Here is a 21,934-nt window from a genome sequence, read left to right as displayed (position 1 = left end):
ACGCATCCTCGTCCTGAAAGACGCGTCTCACCTGCCGGGTTCTTCACAGACTGTAAATAAGAAGTGAACGTGGCCGTTACAACGTCTGCCACTGGTTTGTGGACCAACATTTTGAAGCCTTCAGTTTGGCATTTTGGCCGTCGCCATCTTTTTGTAGCCAGAAGTGACGTTATTTTCCCCCACCTGCATCCTGCAGAGACCTCATTGGTCAGGATCAGTCAGGACCCTCCTCTGATTGGTCAGGTTCAGTCAGGACCCTCCTCTGATTGGTCAGGTTCAGTCAGGACCCTCCTCTGATTGGTCAGGATCAGTCAGGACCCTCCTCTGATCGGTCGGGTTCAGACAGGACCCTCCTCTGATTGGTCGGGTTTAGTCAGGACCCTCCTCTGATCGGTCAGGTTCAGTCAGGACCCTCCTCTGATTGGTCAGGTTCAGTCAGGACCCTCCTCTGATTGGTCAGGATCAGACAGGACCCTCCTCTGATTGGTCAGGATCAGACAGGACCCTCCTCTGATTGGTCAGGATCAGTCAGGACCCTCCTCTGATTGGTCAGGATCAGACAGGACCCTCCTCTGATTGGTCAGGTTCAGTCAGGACCCTGCTCTGATTGGTCAGGTTCAGTCAGGACCCTCCTCTGATTGGTCAGGTTCAGTCAGGACCCTCCTCTGATTGGTCAGGATCAGTCAGGACCCTCCTCTGATTGGTCAGTGACCCCCTTCCTGGTGTATCTTCCTCTAAATGGACCATCACTGACTAAATGAACTGAAGAAGACTGTAAACTAGAGCCTGAGAGCAGAAACTGTTCACTGAGCTGATAAATCATTTCCTCATTGACTTCCATCCAATCAGACTCCTGTGTGGAGCCGGTGGAGTCGCCCCCTGCTGGACTTTTTACAGGACGTGTTCGAGGTCGTTTCGTTTGTGCTGGAAGCTTCAACCACCGAACAGAAAATCTCACTTAGTTTCTTTTCGCTGATTTAAATCATTTTATTCAGACCACATTTAGCTTCTGTACAGAAACGGCAGGTTTTGTTCTGGTTGGTACCAAAAAAAGAGTCAAATGGGATCCAGCCCACAAACAGAAAGGTGCTAAAACAATTGATTGATCAGTAAATTGAAAGAAAATCCGTTGATTTATTTTAGTGTACTGAAACTGGTATCAGCACTAATGTTTGTAATCAACAGAACTTTTAATGATTAATCCAAATATTAAACTGAATAAAACATTTCAAGTGATACGTTCTGATGAAAAGAAAACAAAATAATCAATTAGTCGATAAATAATTAACTATTTTACTTACAGACGTGTGTTTTAATGTAAAATGTCCAACAGATGTTTTGGATAAAAGAAAACAAATATTGCTGGAATATTTAATCGAATACTTGATGAAAAGTAATTTACCATTTTAAATAATAACGGTACCAAAAGATAAAGACTGTAAACTGAAAAGTACTCAAACAGTTCATTGTTGTTCCTTCTAAACTGAATTTCTTTGTGATTTTAGATTTTAAATTACAAGAAGAAAGATTATACAGGTAATCCCTGTTTCTGTAATGAGAGAAATAATCTGATCTGACGGCTTTTACACTTCCTGTAAATAGTTGTTCTGCTTCCTGTTGTATTTTCTGCTCCTGTAAAATTCACTCGTTAATCTTCGACGTGTTGAAAGTTTAGTCTTTCACACAGATTCAGCCTGAAACTGCTCGGTGATGCTTCTCACATTTTAATTAGTTTAATGTTTTTATTCCTTGTAACCACGGAGCCATCTTGTTTTTAATGTTGCATTCAGGGTAACTGGGAAATGAGACATTTCCACAGACGGTTTAGATCGACTTGTTCAGCACTTCAACTCTCTGATGAATTCCTAATTGTTTTTTATGGATGTGTCGGTACCTTGATGAATGTCATTTCAGAGCACTTCCAAATCCCATGTGGTCCTGAAAGCAGCATACGGTGCCTTAAAGTGCATGTTTTCCTCACGTATAACTCGGCTATTAACAGTAAACATCCTGGTTTTTACCTCTGCAGCACCATGAAGCGCACGCTGCTTCCATCCTGCACGCCGCCGTAAAACCCTCAGTGTGAGTCTGCTTGTCTGCTCTGCAACATGTGTGTGACCAAAATAAACTACATGCAGTCACGTGTCGGTGGTTTCTGGACTCGAGAAGCTGTCGACAGATCGTCTGCGGTCCGTCCGTGCTGGCGTGCTGCGTTCAGGGCAGCTCCAGCATGCCGTGCTCCGCCAGGATTCGCTGAGTTCGCGTGTGCACGAGCGTCAGGGCGTGGATGATGACGCGCAGGACGGGCGTGGCCTCCCGCTGGTGCTGCACACACACCAACTGCAGGAAGTACCGTCTGTCCGGGAGGGCGAGGAAGACGAGCTCCGCGGCCTGACGGAGCACCCAGGGGTGGTGGGGCGCCAACGCCACCCTGTACGCATCCCTGAGGGAAGACAAAGAGTTTCCTGTAGGTAAAGTCGTGAGTCTAAAAAGATTCTGTGATCGTAACAAACATATTGGACACATTAACACGTCGGCCTGATGGTGGCGCTACAGAAAAAGTTTATCGTTCATCTGATCTGAGGCGACGCTCTGTTCTCTGACGATGTTACTGGTCCTTGAACTAATCATGAACACTCCCGCCCCCTTTTTTATTTTAGCTTTAAGATCCAGATTGATGGTTGATGTTATTTCTCGTTCTTTACAGTGAAGGATGTCCGTTAAATGAACCTCAGAGCTGCAGAAGTAATGGAATCAGTTCTAGTACTAGTGGATTAGCTGAGCTAGCTAACGTTAGCATTAATACATCGTCTTAGTAGGGTTGTCCTGATGGCTGACGCTCCTCTGACCCCCCCTCCAGAGAGGAAGAGGCCTAAGGTGAATCTCTGCCCCCCCCACTCTTCCCACTGTGTCACCGCCATGTTTTTTCAGGTATTTCTGTGTTTGAGACGGCAGAAACTGCATTTTTCTCAATTCGGATCACAAAAAGATTCAGATTCAGGACTAAAATTGTAAAAAAGTGTGTTAAATTCACTAAACAACAGAGTTTCTGTGCTTTACACAGCTGATGTGACATGTTTGGTAGGAAGGTGTAACTTAAACTAAATCCATCCAGGACATGATCACTCTGTAAACACCTGCTCAGCTCTCCAGGCGTTTTATATCGTCCTTCTGCGTCCGGTCCTTCGGCCAAACCCGCCAACATGAGCTTCAGCCACAGCAGAGATCGATGCAGCCGCAGCAGCGTCCTGCAGCCAGACTCCGTCCGGCGGGAGAAGTCGACCGCGCCCTCTTTCAGCTCCGCCTCCACCATGGACCGAAGCGATCGATAGGCCTCGAGAGCAAAAAGGAGGAGATCAGCTGCAAATTAGATCACGTAGCATCATCCAGACATGTTTCTCCAACACTCCTCTGACTCTCACCCCAGTTTGTAGTCCAGAGCTGTCGGGGCGACCACGTTTCCCATGAGCCTCCACGGCGTGTTTGAGTGAACGCTCTCGTATCAGTACGACCTTTTCCTTCACCTTCTGAGAAAAGAAGCTGACCATCGTGCCGAGAGACTCCATGAAGCTGAAAGAGAGAAGTGAGTCTTCTGTTGGTCGACATCTTTAGACTGAGCTAAGCTAAGCTAGCTAAGCTAAGCTAAGCTAACTGGCTACGGTAGCAGTCTGCTAAAAGGTTTGTTGGTGTACTTGAGGAGCTGATCCCAGCTCTGCAGGTACGGCTCCAGCAGGACGTCGTCGTCCTTCGCCAGGCTGGACTTTAAATACTGCAGCAGACGCCGGGCCTGAAACGATTGGCCGGGACACTCCTGCAGGAGGGGCGGTGCTTCAGCAGGCCCCACCCACTCCCCGGGGACCAATGGAGGCTCAGGCTGAGAGAGAAAAATACAGGAAGGTTTTTATCTTTTATACTGTTTATCTCAGTGCTCATAAGATGTTTCCTTCTTTATGTCCTTTATGTGGATTTAAACTAATTGTCTCTCTGTGAGGTTTAGACCATTATGTAGTCTGGACAGGTGTTTTTAAAACGTGTGATAAAGACTGTCCTGTGTGTGTGTGTGTATTTAATGTGTGTGTGTGTGTGTGTGTGTGTGTATTTAATGTGTGTGTGTGTGTGTATTTAATGTGTGTGTGTGTGTGTATTTAATGTGTGTGTGTGTGTATTTAATGTGTGTGTGTGTGTATTTAATGTGTGTATTTAGTGTGTGTGTGTGTGTGTGTGTGTGTATTTAATGTGTGTGTGTGTGTATTTAATGTGTGTGTGTGTATTTAATGTGTGTATTTAGTGTGTGTGTGTGTGTGTGTGTGTGTATTTAATGTGTGTGTGTGTATTTAATGTGTGTATTTAGTGTGTGTGTGTGTGTATTTAATGTGTGTGTGTGTATTTAATGTGTGTATTTAGTGTGTGTGTGTGTGTATTTAATGTGTGTGTGTGTATTTAATGTGTGTATTTAGTGTGTGTGTGTGTGTGTGTGTGTGTATTTAATGTGTGTGTGTATTTAATGTGTGTGTGTGTGTGTGTGTGTATTTAATGTGTGTATTTAGTGTGTGTGTGTGTGTATTTAATGTGTGTGTGTGTGTGTGTGTGTGTGTGTGTGTGTGTATTTAATGTGTGTGTGTGTGTGTGTATTTAATGCGTGTATTTAGTGTGTGTGTGTGTGTGTATTTAATGTGTGTGTGTGTGTGTATTTAATGTGTGTGTGTGTGTGTATTTAATGTGTGTGTGTGTGTGTATTTAATGTGTGTGTGTGTGTGTGTGTGTGTGTGCGCTACCATTTGGTGGTAAAAGCTCAAACATGGCTGCCAGGCGCTGCCACAGACTCCACCCTGAGCTGCAGAGACAGTTTTACAGTATAAATACCTTCATAATCCTTATTCCTACATTAGTTATAAATGTTATTAGGATGAGAACTAAATGACTTATTCACACAAATCTATTTACAAGCAGGACGGAGCCGCTAATGTTAACTAGCCTGAAGCCTGATAGCATCCAGGATGTAGCCTGTAACACCTGTAACACCACGGACTGACGTAGCTACAGTCGTAAATGTTATTTATATTAGCAGCTACATTAGAATAGATACACACTCTTAAATCCATTAATAACATTTTTACTTGTCATCTTCAGGCCCTCTACTCGTTCTGTCAGTTTGTTTAACATAGTTTGAATAAATTTCACACCACTGAATCACAATATTCATTTTAATAATTAATAGTTATGAACTACGAGCCGATCGGAGCTCTTTTAGCTCTTTTTTAGTGGGTTTATGTGGAAATCGTTTAGCCACTAGTTAGGTTAATTTTATTATCTCATAAATAATGAGTCCAGTCTGCTTCACTCAGGAATGTAATTTACAAATATCCTCAAAAGAAAAGGATAAAAGTTAGCGCTCCATGTAGCCACCACAAGGGGGCGCATACCGTTATTTCCCACCCATTTATAACAAAAGCTAACGAGCTAACGGTAGCTGGGAGAGAGAGGAAGCGAGGCGGAGCCAAGATGGCCGACAGGCGCTGACAGTCGACAGTGACGGAGGAAACTCACGGAGCCAGAAGGAGCTGACGAAGAGGAGCAGAGCCAACATGGCCGACAGCAGCAGGAAGCGAAGCAGCGTCGTCCGCCGGAGGAAGACCATGGTGACCACAACACACACACACACACAAATACACACAAATACACAAAAAATACACACACTCTCCCTTTAAATCCTCCACTAAAAACACACAGACACTGTTTACAAGCCTTCACACTCTCTTCTCTCTCGCTGGGGTTAAAGGTCGCTCGCTCGCCCACAGCTAACACACACACACACCTCAGGACGACCTTCGCACTTGACCTTCGTCCTGCAGTTTATCTCACACACACACACACACACACACACACACACACACACACACACACACACACACACACCCTGACTGTGGTGAGTTCACTGTCTGTAATAACAGTGGGACAGTCCAGTGTCTGTGGTGAGTTCACTGTCTGTAATAACAGTGGGACAGTCCACCGTCTGTGGTGAGTTCACTGTCTGTAATAACAGTGGGACAGTCCACCGTCTGTGGTGAGTTCACTGTCTGTAATAACAGTGGGACAGCAGAGCGTCTGCAGCAGGTGCTTCATTAATGACACAAGTCTCCAAAAGTGGCGAGAAAAAGATTTATTGAAGGTAAAATCACACATGTAGCACCTGGAACTCTTATAAAGACGTTGAATGACACGTGATGGATTCACTTCTCCAACACACCTGATTGATTGATTGATTGATTGATGACTGATTGATTGATGTCTTTGGCGCATGACTCGATGTGTCTTGTGCAAGTATATTTGTGCATACGTGTGTTTTCAGTCTAAAGTCACTTAACTCTGTCACTTCAGCACAAGAATTATGGCTTTTTAAGGTGGAATGATCAAATCCTTCCTGGGGGGACATCAGACTTCACGCTTGTTGGTTGGCTAACGCTACAGATGAAGGTTTGCTAAAGGAGAATCTGGGTGTTTTCAGGGGAAGTAAATCTGTGGTGAGCTTTGCTAGAAAGGAAAGAGGGTTCAGAACGTCTCTGTTCTTCGTGCAGTGTTTAAGGTTTGAGCTCAGGGAGATCAAGTGGTTCAGGGATTCTCTTTCCACGGTGCAAAAACACTTTGTGGCACATTGACGTGAAATAAAGTTAGTGTAAAGGGTTTAAGGGTTTATCTAAAGGACTGGAAAGGTTTGGTGTCCTGTTTTCTGTGTTTTATGACCTCCTGAGTGTCTGAAGTGTTTGGCAGACGGTGGATCAGGTAAAGATTTAAGCTGTTTCTGTGTGTGCGAGGTTAAGACTGAAACTCAACCAGGTATTAAAGGAGAACTCCACTGTTTCTCCCCCTGGTCCCTCTCTGTCCACATCCTGGTGTCTGAGTGACTGGTAGGTAGTAAAAGTGTTGGAACTGGTCCAGCAGATCACAGTAGGTCCACTAAAAGATCTTGTTTGATCCACTGACAGGCTCAGAGTGTTATTCTAAGTGTGTGACAGCATCATGGAAAGGATCCCTACAGAGAGAGACCTGGAAGATCCTTTTGGTTTAACCACAAACAGCACACACACCAGACTACATTCACTAAAACAGGGATTTTAGAGAACAGGACACAGGAGCTGCTGCTCTGCTGCTGCCTCCATCAGTCAGTGTGTCTGTGTTGTTGTGTGACTCTTAAAGGGTTAATAGGGTCCAACACAATATTTGTGTATCACACAATAACACAAACACACTGACTGGTGGAGGCAGCAGAGCAGCAGCTCCTGAGTCCTGTGAGCTAAAATCCCTGTTTTTGTGAATGTAGTCTGGAAACATTGAAATATGGAACAGAAACAGTCTTTTAGAAATGATTTGAGAAACACTTTCATCTCAAAGTAATGTCCTGTTATGTCTCCTCTGGTCGGTCTGGACCAACAGGAAGTCACTGCTTTATATTAATTGTGTTGCTTCTGAAAGTGATTGATTAGTATGAAGAAATTAAATTTAATTAAAGTTCTGTGTGTGTGAGTGTGTGTGTGTGTGTGTGTGTGTCTCTGTGTGTGTGTGTGTGTGTGTGTGTGTGTGTGCGCGTGTGTGTGTGTGTGTGTGTGTGTGTGAGTGTGTGTGTGTGTCTCTGTGTGTGTGTGTGAGTGTGTGTGTGTTGAGGTCAGCAGAATCCTTCAGCTTTAACCTTCAGAACTTCCTCCAGTCCAGGACGCTTCTGAAGAACCTGAAGGGAAACAAACACCACATGAAGGCTTCACCTTCCCTTACCTTCCCTTACCTTACCTTACCTTACCTTACCTTCCCTTACCTTACCTTACCTTACCTTACCTTACCTTACCTTACCTGCCGGCCAATCAGAGAGCAGGACTTAACTCACCTTCAGAGTGGTGAGAATTTCTCCGAACAGATGTCGAGCTTCCTGAGAGTCCGGCTCCTCGAAGTAATCCTCCGCAGAGACCTCGACCGCGATACTCCTGATGTTGCGGCACACACCTGGGGAGACACAGAGGGCGCTCGATCAGCCGGGCGGCACGACGGCGCCGGGGCAGTGGTGTGTGGACGGTGGTAACGTGTCTCACTGTGGAAGTGCAGGATGGCCTGACCGCTGACGGGCGTGTGCGTCAGGATCAGCGTCTCCAGACTCCTCAGTCCGACCGCACACAGATCAGACGCCACCTGCAGGCCGAGATCGGTAATACGGTCCAACTCCAAGAGCTGCAGGTGAGAGCAGGTACGCACTGCACACACACACACAGAGCCACACACACACACACACACACAGACACACACACAGAGACACACACACACACACACACAGACACACACACACACACACACACACACACACAGACACACACACACACACACACACACACACACACACACACACACACACAGAGACACACACACACACACACACAGACACACACACACACACACACACACACAGACACACACACACACACACACACACACACAGACAGAGACACACGCACACACACACACACACACACACACACACACACACACACAGACACACACACACACACACACACACACACACACACACACAGACAGAGACACACACACACACAGAGAGACAGACACACACACACAGAGACACACACACAGACACACACACGCACACACGAGACGACAAGTTAGATTCACTTTTCCAACACATCTGATTGATTGATTGATTGATTGATTGATCGATCTAAAGTTTGTCCCTGGACCAGAATCACGTTCTCTTAAGGTGGAATGATTAAATCCTCCTTTTGTTTGTTAGCTGTCACTCACCCACAGCAACCAATCCCTGAGTCCCGCAGCCGGCCCCGCCCACACTGAGCGAGCGGAGGCGTGGCCAGCATCGACCGATCGTCTGAAGGCAGCGGTTCCCGAAGCGAGCGGGTTGTTGGCTGGAAAGAGGAGAGGTGGTACGGCTCAGGTGAGTTCACCTGTTTCAGCTTCAGCACAGAAACAAAGACCTGAGTGTGTGTGTGTGTGTGTGTGTGTGTGTGTGTGTGTGTGTGGGGGGGGGGGGGGGCGTGGCCTGTACTGACCACGGCTGAGCCGGCGCCACCTGCAGGCTGCTGATGTTCCTGCAGCCTGCGCCCAGAGCCCACAGCACCTCCTGACCCAGGGGGTCCGACGAGCTCCTGCAGACAGACAGGAGGGCAGACAGGTAGACGGGACAGACAGGAGGGCAGACAGACAGGTGGGAAGACAGACAGGCAGATAGATAGGTAGGTAGGCAGACAGGTAGGCAGACAGGTAAACAGACGGACAGGTAAATTGGCAGACAGGTAAAGAGAAGTTAATCAGACAGACAGGTAAATGGACAGACGGTTAGGCAGACAGGCAAAGAGAGAAAGACAGGTAAACAGACAGATAAATAGGCAGACAGGTAAACAGACAGACGGTTAGGCAGACAGGCAAAGAGAGAAAGACAGGCAAACATACAGGTAAACAGACAGACAGATAAATAGGCAGCCAGGTAAAGAGAGACAGTTAATCAGACAGTCACGTGAGCAGACAGACAGGTAAACGGACAGTTAATAATTAATAGTTAACAGACAGACAGGTAAACGGACAGTTAATCAGACAGACAGGTAATCAGGTGACCTGTAGGTGAGCGTCTGCAGGTTCCTGCTGTAGCAGCTGGCGAGCCACAGCGTCCTGTCGGTGAGGATGTGAGGACACTGAGAGACAGACAGGTGGAGCAGACTGCCCCCCGCTGAGCGCAGCAGGGCCTCCACCCCCGCCTCCGCGCCGCCCCTGAGACAGGAAGCACGCCTCGTCAACTACAACACCCACAATGCACTCCTCGCTAACACTTCCTTTTTCCAGCGCGTCTCAGGGTCCGTCCCCCGAGAGCCGTCTGTCTGTCTGTGTGTCTGTGTGTCTGTGTGTCTGTGTGTCTGTGTGTCTGTCTGTCTGTCTGTCTGTCTGTGTGTCTGTGTGTCTGTGTGTCTGTGTGTGTGTCTGTCTGTCTGTGTGTCTGTGTGTCTGTGTGTCTGTGTGTCTGTGTGTCTGTGTGTCTGTGTGTCTGTGTGTGTGTCTGTGTGTCTGTGTGTCTGTGTGTCTGTGTGTCTGTCTTTGTTTTTAGGTTCAGGGTAGAATCAGGGTCAGGTTAGGGTTGGTTTTAGGCGTTTAGTTGTCATGGTTAGTTGTGTGTGTGACTGTGTGTGTGTGTGTGTGTGTGTGTGTGTGTGTGTGTGTGTGTGTGTGTGACTGTGTGTGTGTGTGTGTGTGTGTGTGTGTGTGTGTGTGTGTGTGACTGTGTGTGTGTGTGTGTGTGTGTGTGTGTGTGTGTGTGTGACTGTGTGTGTGTGTGTGTGTGTGTTACCGTGTGTTACTGTGGTAATCCTCTCTCGTCTCGTCGGCTCGTCGACTTCGAGGCTTCAGGTTGTTCAGAACCACAGACTGAGTTTGAGTACACCACTGAGACAGAGTGGTCAGGAACTAAACACACACACACACACAAATGTAAATTAATCTGCTGAAAATAGTCCCGAACAAACTCCCCGTGTCCTCCTGTGTGTGTGATTAAAAACTACAGTGAGCTTTAGAAAATTAAGTTTTGGGGCTAAAATGTGATTCTTAAACAACCTAAAACAAAACATCAGAGCTGCCAATTTATATTTTTATAGATTTATATGGACGATATTTTTATTTTTATAGAAAGTTCATCAGTAGGAGTCAAATAAAATATATTATATTATTAATTATAACATCATTATTATCATTATATTATTAGTTATAACCGTAACATGAGTCGAGATGAAGATGATGAAGATGATGAAGATGATGAAGGCTCCTCTACCTCGGCCGACACCCTGCCGTTCTCCAGCCGGAGGCGTGTCCAAACCGCCGGGTGCCTGGCAACAAACCGCCAATCGGAGCAGACCTCTGCCGCGCTCAGCAGGGAGCGGGAGTCCAAATACGGGAACACGCAGAAGAGCCCCGCCCTCAGCCGCAAGGCCTCCGCCCCCAGGCTCCTGTCACCGTGACGACGGGAGGGGGTGGAGCGGAGGGAGGAGGGGGCGTCTGCAAGGAGGGGACAGGAAAGAGGACTTTTATTGTGAAGGAGTCACAGGAAGTGCTGAGTTTTTCACAACAAGGAGGCGGAGTTTACCTGAGCCAGGTGTTCCAGTCCTGGCGAAGACGAGTCTCCTCATCTCAGCGCTGCTCCAGGATTCCTCCTCCTCTTCCTCCTCCTCCTCCTCCTCCTCTTCCTCAGTGCTGTGGTGGCGACGGTTTCTTTTGCTCCACGTTCTCCCACATCCTCCCTCCCCGACCCTGGAAACACAGGGGGGGGGGGGGGGGGGGGAGGAGGAAGAGGAGGAGGATCATGACAGGAAAAGCTTTTTAGGATATCGGCACGTCATGTGACCTGCAGTTCCAACCGAGGCCACTAGGCCGACATCCACGAAGAATATGTGCTGCATCGATTTTGATCATTTCTTTAAAGATGTCCGCTGTGAGGCGATGGTGTGGGAGCGTAGCAAACCAGATGCCTGTAAAGGGATAAAAGCTGAAATATAAATCTAGAATAATAACTCTGCTACGTACCACAGTCTCTCTCTTCCTCCTCCTCCTCCTCGCTCTCGTCGAGTCCAGGGTGGGGGGTGGCATTGGGGGCGGAGGTACACCAGCCCCCCCTCGCTATCCCACCCCCCTGAGCCCAGAGACATCGTCCGCATCCGACCCGTCAGCCCGCTGGGAGGCAGAGCGAGGACACGTCAGAATATATCAGAGACTGTCCCTCAAACGCACCGCCAACAAGAAAACATACAAGTTTCTCTTTTCTGTTTCTGCTGTGCAAACCTTTGAGACTAGTTTAGCTAGTTTAGCTAGTTAAGATAGTTAGCTCTGGTGAGGGCAGTGATCACACGGACACTCTGAAATACGGTGGATTTGAAACCATAAAACATAAAATAAAATTAATTAAAATTAATCTCAGTTATTAGTGAAACTGTGCAAATATCAGAAGCTCTAATTATGTCTAAAAAAATGTGATTTAATGAAAACATTTAAGGCTCAGTAATGTTTCAGAATAAGAGCGTCTAGTTCAGGTTCTGTTAGGGTTCAAACTGATGCTCGTGGTGCGTTCAGGTACCTGTAGTGATGGTGGCTGTGCAGCTGCTCTCCCAGCCTGTAGGAGCCCGAAACACTGTAGCTCCTCTGCATGAGAGGAGGAGGAGGAGGAAGGTGAAGAAGAACAAGGATGAAATGTGGAGTAAAGTTAATCCTGGTAGGACGTCGGTGGAAATTTAAAGGAACATACTGGAGATTTTACAGGTTCTAAACAATCACACCAACTGCAAACTTTACAGGGAAACTAAATCAACTGGTGCTCAGGTGCTCATTGGTGTATATATATATATGTATTAATATAATATATATATATATATATTATATTAATACATATATATATATTAATATAACATTTGTAAATCTGATAAAATACTTGTAAATCACATTTTCCCTCCATAATTAATAAGTTTTATCCTTAATTAATGCACCTGTTTTCTCATTTCAACACAAATAATATTAAATTAATAATATTTTATTTTGTTTTTTCTCACCCGGTTTCCGATGGTTTCCTGCATCTTGTTTGCGATGATGTCATCAGTGCTGCCGTCCAGACTGCGTCCTCCTCGGCCAGGTGCAGGTGTGTATTCCTCTGTGAGTGTGTATGGGTCGGCGTAAGTGTAGTGGTTGTGGTGTGTGTGAGCGCTGAGCAGCAGTAACTGTTGTTCTGCTCGGTCGGCGCGTTCCAACAACGTCTCGATAAACACCTGGAATCAAAAACATCATTTTACCTCCAGAAGATACAGAGTGGGTGAAAATCCTGTTCTCTAGAATCCCTGTTTTAGTGAATGTAGTCTGGTGTGTGTGCTGTTTGTGGTTAAACCAAAAGGATCTTCCAGGTCTCTCTCTGTAGGGATCCTTTCCATGATGCTGTCACACACTTAGAATAACACTCTGAGCCTGGCAGTGGATCAACAAGCTCTTTTAGCCTCAGAGGACTACGCTGCCGTCTTATTTTCTATATATAAAGAACAAAAACTCCACACAGACACACAGAGAAGCATTTTGTTTTCCTCATTCTCAGCTAAATTCCCCAGAACCCGAAGCGTCCCTTCAGTCGAGGCGACAGTAGAAGATCTTTGGGGTCACCTGTAGTCTGGATTTGGCCGTGGCCTCCTTCTCTGCCGTCTCCCTCAGGAAACACTCGATGTCCACCATCTCCCTGAAACACACACACACACACACACACACACATAAATTAATTCCAAGTCCGTCTTTGTTAAGACCAATCTGTAGACGCCATGTTGGCCGTCAGCGTGCGTTTCTAGGATACATTATTAACAGTCTCCGGCTATCTGGCTAACTGTGACCAGTCAACCAGAGAAGGACACTGACGTGCTGCAGAGCAGCACAGACCACACTGACGCTGGTCAGGATCAGATCAGCGGACCTCCCTGCCGTTCACTCTACGTTATCCCACTTATTAAAGAAAGCAATAATTTGATGTAAAATATTGGTTTAAATATGATTTTATCGCTTCTGCTATCAGAACTGTTGCTTAGTTCAAAGCCACCAGACTCCATTGACAAAAACACTCATTTTACCTCACAGAACACAGTAGTTCCTGGTCTGCTGCTGCCTCGACTGGTTAGTGTGTTTGTGTTATCGTGTGACTTTAGTGTTTAGTTTGGATCCAAAACAATATTTGTGTCACACACAATAACACAAACAGACTAACAGATGGAGGCAGCAGCAGACCAGCAGCTCCTGTGGTCTGTGGGGTTAAATCACTATTTTTGTCAATGGAGTCTGGTGGCTTTGAACAGAGTAACATAACGGCTGTTTGATTGAAAAGAAATAGTTATATTTGAAACCTGAATGAGCTTTATTTCATTGTAAAGTATGTGTATGTGAGACACGCCATCAAACAATAGAAACGGCCTAGATTTGGACATTACTCCTGCTCCTGGCGAGGTGTCACAATGAGCACCAGATAATTACGACTATAAGTGTCACAAGAAAACACACGAAGGCACGAAAAACCACAACAATCTGCAGAAACGTGAGGCCACACAAACAGAGCGAGTGACCTCAGAGACGAGCCTCAGGGCTGCAGCGCCTCCCTGTCGCCTCTCATCCGTCACCACAGCCGAGCGTGTGTGTGTGTGTGTGTGTGTGTGTGTGTGTGTGTGCGCAGAGGAAACATGGCGTCTCCTCAGTCTGTGTTGCATGAAACCATAAAAACATTTTAAACATGAGACAAAAACAGCTGCTCTGTATGATAACAGTAGGCATGTATCTATACTCATTTATATTTACCTGACTATATTTACTATACTATAGTTTCTATCTTTCTCTCACTCCCCCGCTGGTTTGCGGTTTTATCTGCGCTGCAGGTCTGAGGACTGAGGGTACAATATGTTCTCCAGATAACAGATGAAGCCGACATTTCTTTACATTTTAGCACAGTTAGATATGAGCCGAATTATCTGAGAGCAGCTCCGGTCCGCAGTGGATCCATTAACGATCAGACAGCTGTCAGTGGATCACTGGGAGACTGAAGGAAACCTAAAAACAGACAGATTCTCTATGAGGTTCTGCAGCCACACTGAGCGCCTTTAATCCCTCATTTCTGAGTGGATGTTTGGACGTTTATTTCCAGACGGCACAGAAGATAATGACGTCCTCAGTATGTTTGACTCATCCTAGATCTAAAAATATGTGTGTGAGCTCAGATTTGACCGAGTTATTATGACTCTTAGAAGCAGCGCGATTCATGACACAAATTATGGCAATTTTTCCAGCAGGGAAACCTCTGAGTCTTTTTTAACGTACCTTTAACCTGATTTGGTTTTTAGGAGGAACACATTTTGAGCCACAGATTTCTGACCCACTGGGAGACAAGGAGGCTGCTTATCGTGTGAATATTTAAAAAAAGCAAATTAAAAATGTAAAAACAGATTCAGACAGATGGAAAGTTACTGACTGCTGTCGTTCCTTCAGCTCGCTCTCTTTTCCTTCCAGATCTTTCTTTAGTCGCTCCATCATCTCCATGGCAGCAGACACCTGAAAGAAATCCAAACTCAGATCAGGTGAAGAGGATGTTTGTGGCCTGACTCCAGTATCACAGCTCCGCCCACCTGTCTGGACAGGTACGCCGCCCTCTCTTCCACTTCCTGTTTCTCGCTCTTCAGGCGTTCCCCGTCCCGCCTCTCCAGCTCTAGCTCCGCCTCCCTCCGCTGCAGCTCCACCTTCAGTCGACCCACGCGCCGGTTCACCCTCTCCTCCACCTCCGCGAACGTGCGGGCGATTTTTCGATCCAGCCCCAGCCCCAGCCTCTCCTCCAGCCCCACGCCCACCGACAGCCCCACCTCCAGGCCCAGCTGGAGCCCCAGCGTCCTCCCGGGAAAAGGCTCCAGAGAGCCGGGCAGGGCCAGAGCGGTGGACGGGTCCACTGGAGGTCCCACAGAGGGAGGGAGAGCTCGATCTGACGGGCCCAACATTTCCCTGAGCAGGCGGACGGAGGCGGACGACGAGGCGAGATCCAGGCAGGCCAGCGGCAGGTGGAGGCTGTGGGCTTCCATGCCCAGAGAGGAGCTCTGTCTCTGGGATACAGCTGGGCCGGGGAGTGGGAGGACAGCACCAGGTCTGGAGCTTCTGACCCGAGCCTGAAATCCAAGATTAGGGTGCTCTGGTGAGAGCAGCCTTTACTTTACAGCAGTTTACTTCATTATTATAATGGTTTTAGTCATTTTTCAAGCCAAAAAAGAAGGCTCAGAGTGTTATTCTAAGTGTGTGACAGCATCATGGAAAGGATCCCTACAGAGAAAGGATCCCTACAGAGAGAGACCTGGAAGATCCTTTTGGTTTAACCACAAACAGCACACACACCAGACTACATTCACTAAAACAGGGATTTTAGAGAACAGGACACAGGAGCTGCTGGTCTGCTGCTGCCTCCATCAGTCAGTGTGTGTTATAATAATAATAATAATATTATTATTATTATTATTTTGGATTCAAACTGACCCTTTAAAACACCAAAATCACACAATAATACAAACACACTGACTGATGGAGGCAGCAGCAGAGTAGCAGCTACTGTGTGGTAAAATGAATGTTTTTCCCAATGGAGTTTGGTTCCTTTGAACCCAGTGACATAACATTGCAGAGCAATAATATAATAATAACAAGACATTTTCTCACATTTTACAGACCAAACAGCTGATCAAGAAACCGACTAGCAGACTGATCGATGATGGAAACATTGATTAGCTGCAGCCTGTGTGAATTACCTGTGAAAGCACCAGCAGGGTCTCGTAGGTGTGCCGGCTGACCAGGTGAGCCCGGAGCTCAGGTACAGATGAGAAACGAAACTCGTCACCACAGCGAGGACAAAAGTAGGGCAGCTCCGAGGAAGAGGAGGAGGAGGAGGAGGATGAAGAGGAGGAAGACATGCTGCTTCACCAGGGAGCTGGAAGATAAAACAGGGACAGCTCAGAAACAACAGAGAGAAAGTCTGGTAGGAAAGGATGAAAACACTCCTTCCTTCTGCACACACACACACACACACACACACACACACACACTGACCCAGTTTTTACTCAGGTCCTGTGTTTAAGCGTGTGTGTGTGTGTGTGTGTGTGTGTGTGTGTGTGTGTGTGCTACATAATTGATTTTGTTGAGATAAAGATTTAATGAGAGTGAAATCTGTAGATTAAAAACTATCAAAGCTTCAATAAAATGTGTGTGTGTCTGTGTGTGTGTGTGTGTGAGAGTTATAGTCACACTTGGATATAAGGCAGCCGTGTCGATACATGTTTCAATATCACACACACACACTCGCCTGTTGGATTTGACATTAGTAGGACACGTGTGTGTGTGTTGCTATGAAGCTAATCGCTAAGTGAAGCATGCATCTTCCACCCCACTGACTGTGTGTGTGTGTGTGTGTGTGTGTCCTCTGGTCAGCCCCATGTAGAGGAATTTTAAGTACGGATGGATGAGCAAGAAGAAAGAAACGTCTGGGGTGTGGACTGTCTACCACTTCAAACACACCAGACTCCATTGACAAAAACAGTAATTTAAGACACAGAACACAGGAGCTGCTGCCTTCATCTATCAGCTTATTTTTGTCGTTGTGTGTTAAATAGATTTTGTGTCGGGTTTGAATGAACCCTTTAAAGTCCCACAATAACACAAACAAATTAACCAATCGAGGCAGCAGCAGACCAGCAGCTCCTGTGTTCTCTGACATAAAATTACTGTTTTTGTCAAAGGAGTCTGGTGGCTTTGAACCCAGCGATTTAACGGCTGTTTGTGGTAAAGCACTCACTTTTCTGGAGGCAGTTTGCAACTAGAAATCCTCTGCAGCTTTAACGATCAAATAACTTTATCCCCATTCAAGAAGTTAGCACAGGGCTAACAGGAAGTTAGCACAAAGCTAACAGGAAGTTAGGCCCTGAGACGCTGGTCCTCCAGGCTCCATGGGCCCCACGATGAGGAGGATCCGGGTACTTTTAAACGCAGGAAGTTGAACTTCTCTGGCTTCACTGAGCGACTCCAGCAGGAGAGAACTGGGTCTCTGTTGACGTCCTGAATGTTTGGAGCATCTTTAAACAAACTACATTTCCCAGAAGCCCCCGGCCGGCCGCAGGTTAAAGGATCATTCAGTGAATATTTGCTGCCTCCTGTCAGACAGAAATCTGCTGTGACGTCACTAATTTCCTGAAACACTTCAAAGCAGCGCGGAGGTGACACGTGATGACTTCAGGTTCCGTGGGAATTCTGTGTTCTGGTGTCAGTGCAGCCAGAGGCGGATCTGACCTGTAGCAGCGCGAGCACATGCAGTGAGAACACCTGATCCTACCGGACACCGTCAGCCCCGCAGCCTCCTTCCGGAACCCGTTGCCATGGTTTCCCGCTCAGGAATTCCTTCCGTCCTCGTGCGGCTGTGGGTCGATCGGCCCGTTCGATCCGGTGTCCCGCCGGTCTCGTGCCTTCTGTGATGGAACGTCCAACCGCCGCCCCACGCCGCGTGCTGGTGACGTCAGAGCAGCGTGACGTGTCTGTCCTGATGTGGGGGTGATGACGGAGCGGATGGGGGGGGGGGAAGCACTAATACTGTAGATTATTTATTATTTTATAAATATTTATATATTTACATTTTATTTTATTTTATTTTATATTATATTATATAATTTTATATTATATTATTTTATTTTATATTATATTATATAATTTTATATTATATTATATTATATTATATTATATAATTTTATATTATATTATTGATAGTAATGTCAGAGCTCCTTTTCCCCACACAGACTCTGAGAAGCTCCTGGTCTGAACTGAAACAAGAGAAGAACTGAATCTGCGGTGAGTTCACTGTCATCGTCAAAACCAGTTTAGATGATTTTCTATAAAATGAGTTAGTAGTCATGAGGCTCTGGAGCTGCTCTGCTCTGACACCACGTTTACTGCTTTGATTATATTTGATCTTTTTTAGTGACACACTGAAGTGTGACTTATGATCTGATTATAAATTCACCTTGAACATTTTCCTCCTAGAAGTGTTTCTGTAATAACACATCACCAGGGATTATTGATTAGAGGATTATTGATTAGCTTTTTTATGTGTGTTTCTCCTTTGTTGTTCAGAACCTTTTGGATGAAAACTGTATTATTATTTTCTACATCGTACTTTCTGAGTGACGAGCTTCATGTTTTATATCTGACTCCGTTTTTGAGGTTTTAGATTTATTACAATAATAATAATAATTATTAATAATTTCTACAGCACCTAAACAACCTGATCCTGATCTGTCTGTCTGTTAAAGGGAGGTGGAGGGTCACTCTGCCTCTCAGGTATAGTGCTGAGTGGTGACCACTGGAGGGCGCTGAGAGCCTGTGGAGACAGCTGTGTGTGTGTGTGTGTGTGTGTGTGTGTGTGTGTGTTTAATCCGCCGCTGAAAATAGTCCCCAGCAGATGCCGTGTGTCCTGCTGTTGGTTTCAGGAGGAACCACTGAGCTGACAGACAGGAAGTCAGATGAGTAAATAAAAACATCAGGGTGATGATGGTGATGAAGAGTCGGGGTCAGCCCGTCATCGCCGTGGAAATCAAACCGGGTCTGTGTGCTGCTGCCGTTACCACGGCAACACGACCCTCACAGCTCATAAAGCTGTTGAGCTGACAGAACTAATGGCAGCATTTGTTGCCTGGCAACAGCAGCCTGATGAGGATGGTGATGAGGATGATGGTGATATTAATAAGGACGATGATGAAGTTAGAAAGAGATGATGTCGCTCGAGATCAAGAAGATGAAGATGACGATGATGAAAACTCACAGGGATCACTGGACACCTGCTGTTTGTTTGTCGGTGTCCATGACGATGATGAAGATGAAAGTGATGATGAAGAGGAATCATTAGACTGGACTCTGTTATTGTGTTTGTTAGTTTATTGGCGTCCATGCAGACTGAGGGGGGGCTGAGCTCAGCGCTCAGTGACATCATGACTGTCACACTCACACACACACTCGGAGGTAGACAAACCACGTAGAAAAATATGGCTGAGTACAAACACTGAGCTCTTCGTCACAGAAAAACATCAGAATCACGTCTTCATGCACCGACTGGTCAATAATTTACACACTGCTCCTTTAAAGTCTTTCACGTGGGCACAGGAAGCACCTGAACCCGTCAGGAAGTCAGAGTCCACCTTCCTCCTCCTCCTCCTCCTCCTCTTCATCATCAACAGCAGGGACCTTCCTCCCATAATCCTTTGCAGTGGGCCGCACGCATGCGCCATGAGAGGAGCCAGAACCGGGACGTCAAAGTCCTCTGAACACCTGGAAACACCTGCTCCGCTTCCGGCCACTGTGACGTCACATGGAAACGTCTCTCTGACCGTTTCCGGTTGACGGTTTAAATCCTGAAACTTTAGCTTGACTCCAGAGCGGCCTCACCGGCCGACCTCACGCGCCCTCACACCCCGGGCGCGTTCAGGGCCAGGGAGTAGGCGGCCATCATCTGCGCGCGCAGCTGCTGCTTGACGTGCACGCGCCCGTGCCTCTTCCTCTCGTCGCTGCGCGCGAAGCGTTTCCCGCACACGTCGCACGAGAAGGGCTTCTCCCCCGTGTGCGTGCGCGTGTGCGTGGTCAGGTGGTCGCTGCGGCTGAAGCTGCGCGCGCAGATGGCGCACTGGAAGGGCTTCTGTCCCGTGTGGATGCGCACGTGCCTGTTGAGCTCGTCTGAGCGCGAGAAGCGGCGCTCGCAGCCCTGCACGGAGCACGGGAACGGCTTCACCTTCGGCGCGCTCCTGGCGGGAGCTCTCCTGCCCCCGCGTGCCAGTTTGGGGGCTCCTGTGGCGTGCACGCCGCTGACGTTGACCATCGGGAACGCGCCCTGCAGGAGGGAGGAGAGGAGCTGCGCGTCCAGGGTGGAGGGGAGGGGGGCGGGGGGGGCGTGCAGGCTGCTCTGCACGAGCTCCGTCCTCCCCGCCGGTCTGCTGATGACGTAGCCGGCGGATTCTCCTCCGGTGCCCGGTGCAGCCGCGAGACTCCTCAGCCAGTCCTCCAGACCCAGCGGCTCCTGCTTCACCTCGCAGACGGGCTTGTGCTCGCCCTGGGCGGCCTCGGAGCTCAGCAGGGAGTCGATGAAATCAGCCACATCCACCTGTTGCTCCAGAGCTGAGAGCGGGAGGAGAGAGTCTGTGCTGGCCGGGTATGAAGCATCATTCCCGACTACTGAAGAGTGTCCACACCCGCTGCTGCAGCTGGAGGTCACAAACTCACTCTTAACTACCACTGGGTGTGAGATGGTGGCGGGGGGCAGCGGCTCGGCTGCGGCCTGAGAGCTGGGAGCTGGAGCGAAGAGCGGGGGCGATGCAGAAGCTGTGGCCGGGGAGGGCGCCGCAGAGGGCGGGCTGGACTCACGGAGAGAGCCGGTGTCGCCCTGCTGCTGCTGCTGCTGCTGCTGCTGCTCCATCTCTGTGCAGATCCCCACGATCTCTGTGATCATGTTGAGGATCGCGTCCGCGGTGCTGCTCAGCCCCGGTACCGGCTCCGGCTCGGTGAAGAAGCTGCCGCTGTAGGCGAGGGAGGGCGAGAGCGTGTCCGAGGAGCAGTCGCTGAAGTCGGAGAAGAAATCCGAGTCCGAGGCGTCAGTTCCCGGAGAGAAAACTGAGGAGAGAGAGGGGGGGGGGGGGGGGGTGTTATTGTCATTGCATAATATCTCCTCAGTGGGCAGCTGATCAGCCCACACAGCAACACATGAACAGCAGCTGCAGCAGGATGCTTTAGTTAAGTTATGCAACACTGTGAGCCCTGAATGCACCAAACACTGAACGCATCACCTGCTGCATCTGATTATTAGTTATCGATCAGCACACACACACCTTGGCAGAAAGGTGAGCCCACGTCAGAGTCGGCTCCGTCGCTGGGGCTCGAGCCCACGCTGTCCACCCAGGCGCTGCACGCGTCCTCAAACTCCGACATGAAGCTGTCCTCGCGCTCCAGAAGCATGGCGGGAAGCGGCTGACGAGTGTGTTCGTGAGAAAGTGTGTGAAGAAGCGGCTCTGAGCTGCGGATCCCGTTAGTAGTGCTCCGGTACTAGTGCTCCGGTAGTCGGTCCGCTCGGTGCTGAGGATGCTGAGGATGCTGAGCTCCTCTGCCTCTTTTATACTCTCCGTCTCCTAGGTAACTCCCGGCCCGGCCTTATTGGTCGGCACCGGCGCGAGGGATTCCCCCCGCCGCGCGCTTCGTAGCAGCCCAAACATGGGCAGCTTCCGGCCGTGACGGCGGGGATCCCGCGCCATAAAAGGACCGGCGGGAGAGCGACGTAGACACGAGCGGAGAGAGAGGGGTTTCCTCCACTGCGGCAGCACGGCGACATGGA

The 21,934-nt window shown here is 48.0% G+C and overlaps 4 protein-coding genes across 4 annotated transcripts in view; 1 reads left to right on the top strand and 3 right to left on the bottom strand.

Annotated features, from left to right (window-relative positions):
- The window catches only part of LOC139223174 (zinc finger protein 208-like), a 61,652-nt gene that overhangs the window by 10,862 nt on the left and 28,856 nt on the right, over nt 1-21,934 (top strand). The window lies entirely within an intron of this gene.
- On the bottom strand, nt 2,207-5,647 carry LOC139223306 (ceramide-1-phosphate transfer protein-like). The gene is made up of 6 exons (XM_070855285.1): nt 5,548-5,647; nt 4,776-4,834; nt 3,693-3,874; nt 3,423-3,570; nt 3,138-3,334; nt 2,207-2,443 (listed from the first exon to the last, which is right to left on the bottom strand). Exons 1-6 carry the CDS (start codon nt 5,636-5,638, stop codon nt 2,215-2,217), a joined length of 906 nt encoding a protein of 301 aa, XP_070711386.1. The 5' UTR covers nt 5,639-5,647; the 3' UTR covers nt 2,207-2,214.
- LOC139223140 (F-box only protein 41-like) lies at nt 7,661-16,493 on the bottom strand. The gene is made up of 16 exons (XM_070855106.1): nt 16,332-16,493; nt 15,177-15,704; nt 15,023-15,102; nt 13,186-13,258; nt 12,591-12,803; nt 12,122-12,186; nt 11,575-11,721; nt 11,138-11,301; nt 10,826-11,049; nt 10,349-10,464; nt 9,625-9,777; nt 9,063-9,158; nt 8,800-8,918; nt 8,079-8,237; nt 7,877-7,992; nt 7,661-7,723 (listed from the first exon to the last, which is right to left on the bottom strand). Exons 1-16 carry the CDS (start codon nt 16,491-16,493, stop codon nt 7,661-7,663), a joined length of 2,478 nt encoding a protein of 825 aa, XP_070711207.1.
- Nucleotides 20,024-21,561, bottom strand: LOC139223300 (early growth response protein 4-like). The gene is made up of 2 exons (XM_070855279.1): nt 21,435-21,561; nt 20,024-21,219 (listed from the first exon to the last, which is right to left on the bottom strand). Exons 1-2 carry the CDS (start codon nt 21,559-21,561, stop codon nt 20,024-20,026), a joined length of 1,323 nt encoding a protein of 440 aa, XP_070711380.1.

This window comes from Pempheris klunzingeri, chromosome 23, assembly GCF_042242105.1.
Source record: "Pempheris klunzingeri isolate RE-2024b chromosome 23, fPemKlu1.hap1, whole genome shotgun sequence".
NCBI classification, from domain to species: domain Eukaryota; kingdom Metazoa; phylum Chordata; class Actinopteri; order Acropomatiformes; family Pempheridae; genus Pempheris; species Pempheris klunzingeri.
Note: the sequence above shows the minus strand (reverse complement) of the source record. Positions and strands in the feature narration are given on the sequence as shown.

Coding starts and splice junctions, on each gene's coding strand:
- LOC139223306 (XM_070855285.1), bottom strand. CDS start 5,638: ATGGTCTTCCTCCGGCGGACGACGCTGCTTCGCTTCCTGCTGCTGTCG. Junction 4,835..5,547: donor CGTCAGCTCCTTCTGGCTCC/GTGAGTTTCCTC, acceptor CTGTCTCTGCAG/CTCAGGGTGGAGTCTGTGGC. Junction 3,571..3,692: donor AGCTGGGATCAGCTCCTCAA/GTACACCAACAA, acceptor TCTCTCTTTCAG/CTTCATGGAGTCTCTCGGCA.
- LOC139223140 (XM_070855106.1), bottom strand. CDS start 16,493: ATGTCTTCCTCCTCTTCATCCTCCTCCTCCTCCTCCTCTTCCTCGGAG. Junction 11,302..11,574: donor GGAGGAAGAGAGAGACTGTG/GTACGTAGCAGA, acceptor CTGTGTTTCCAG/GGTCGGGGAGGGAGGATGTG. Junction 7,993..8,078: donor GGCCATCCTGCACTTCCACA/GTGAGACACGTT, acceptor GTGTCTCCCCAG/GTGTGTGCCGCAACATCAGG.
- LOC139223300 (XM_070855279.1), bottom strand. CDS start 21,561: ATGCTTCTGGAGCGCGAGGACAGCTTCATGTCGGAGTTTGAGGACGCG. Junction 21,220..21,434: donor GGGCTCACCTTTCTGCCAAG/GTGTGTGTGTGC, acceptor CTCTCTCCTCAG/TTTTCTCTCCGGGAACTGAC.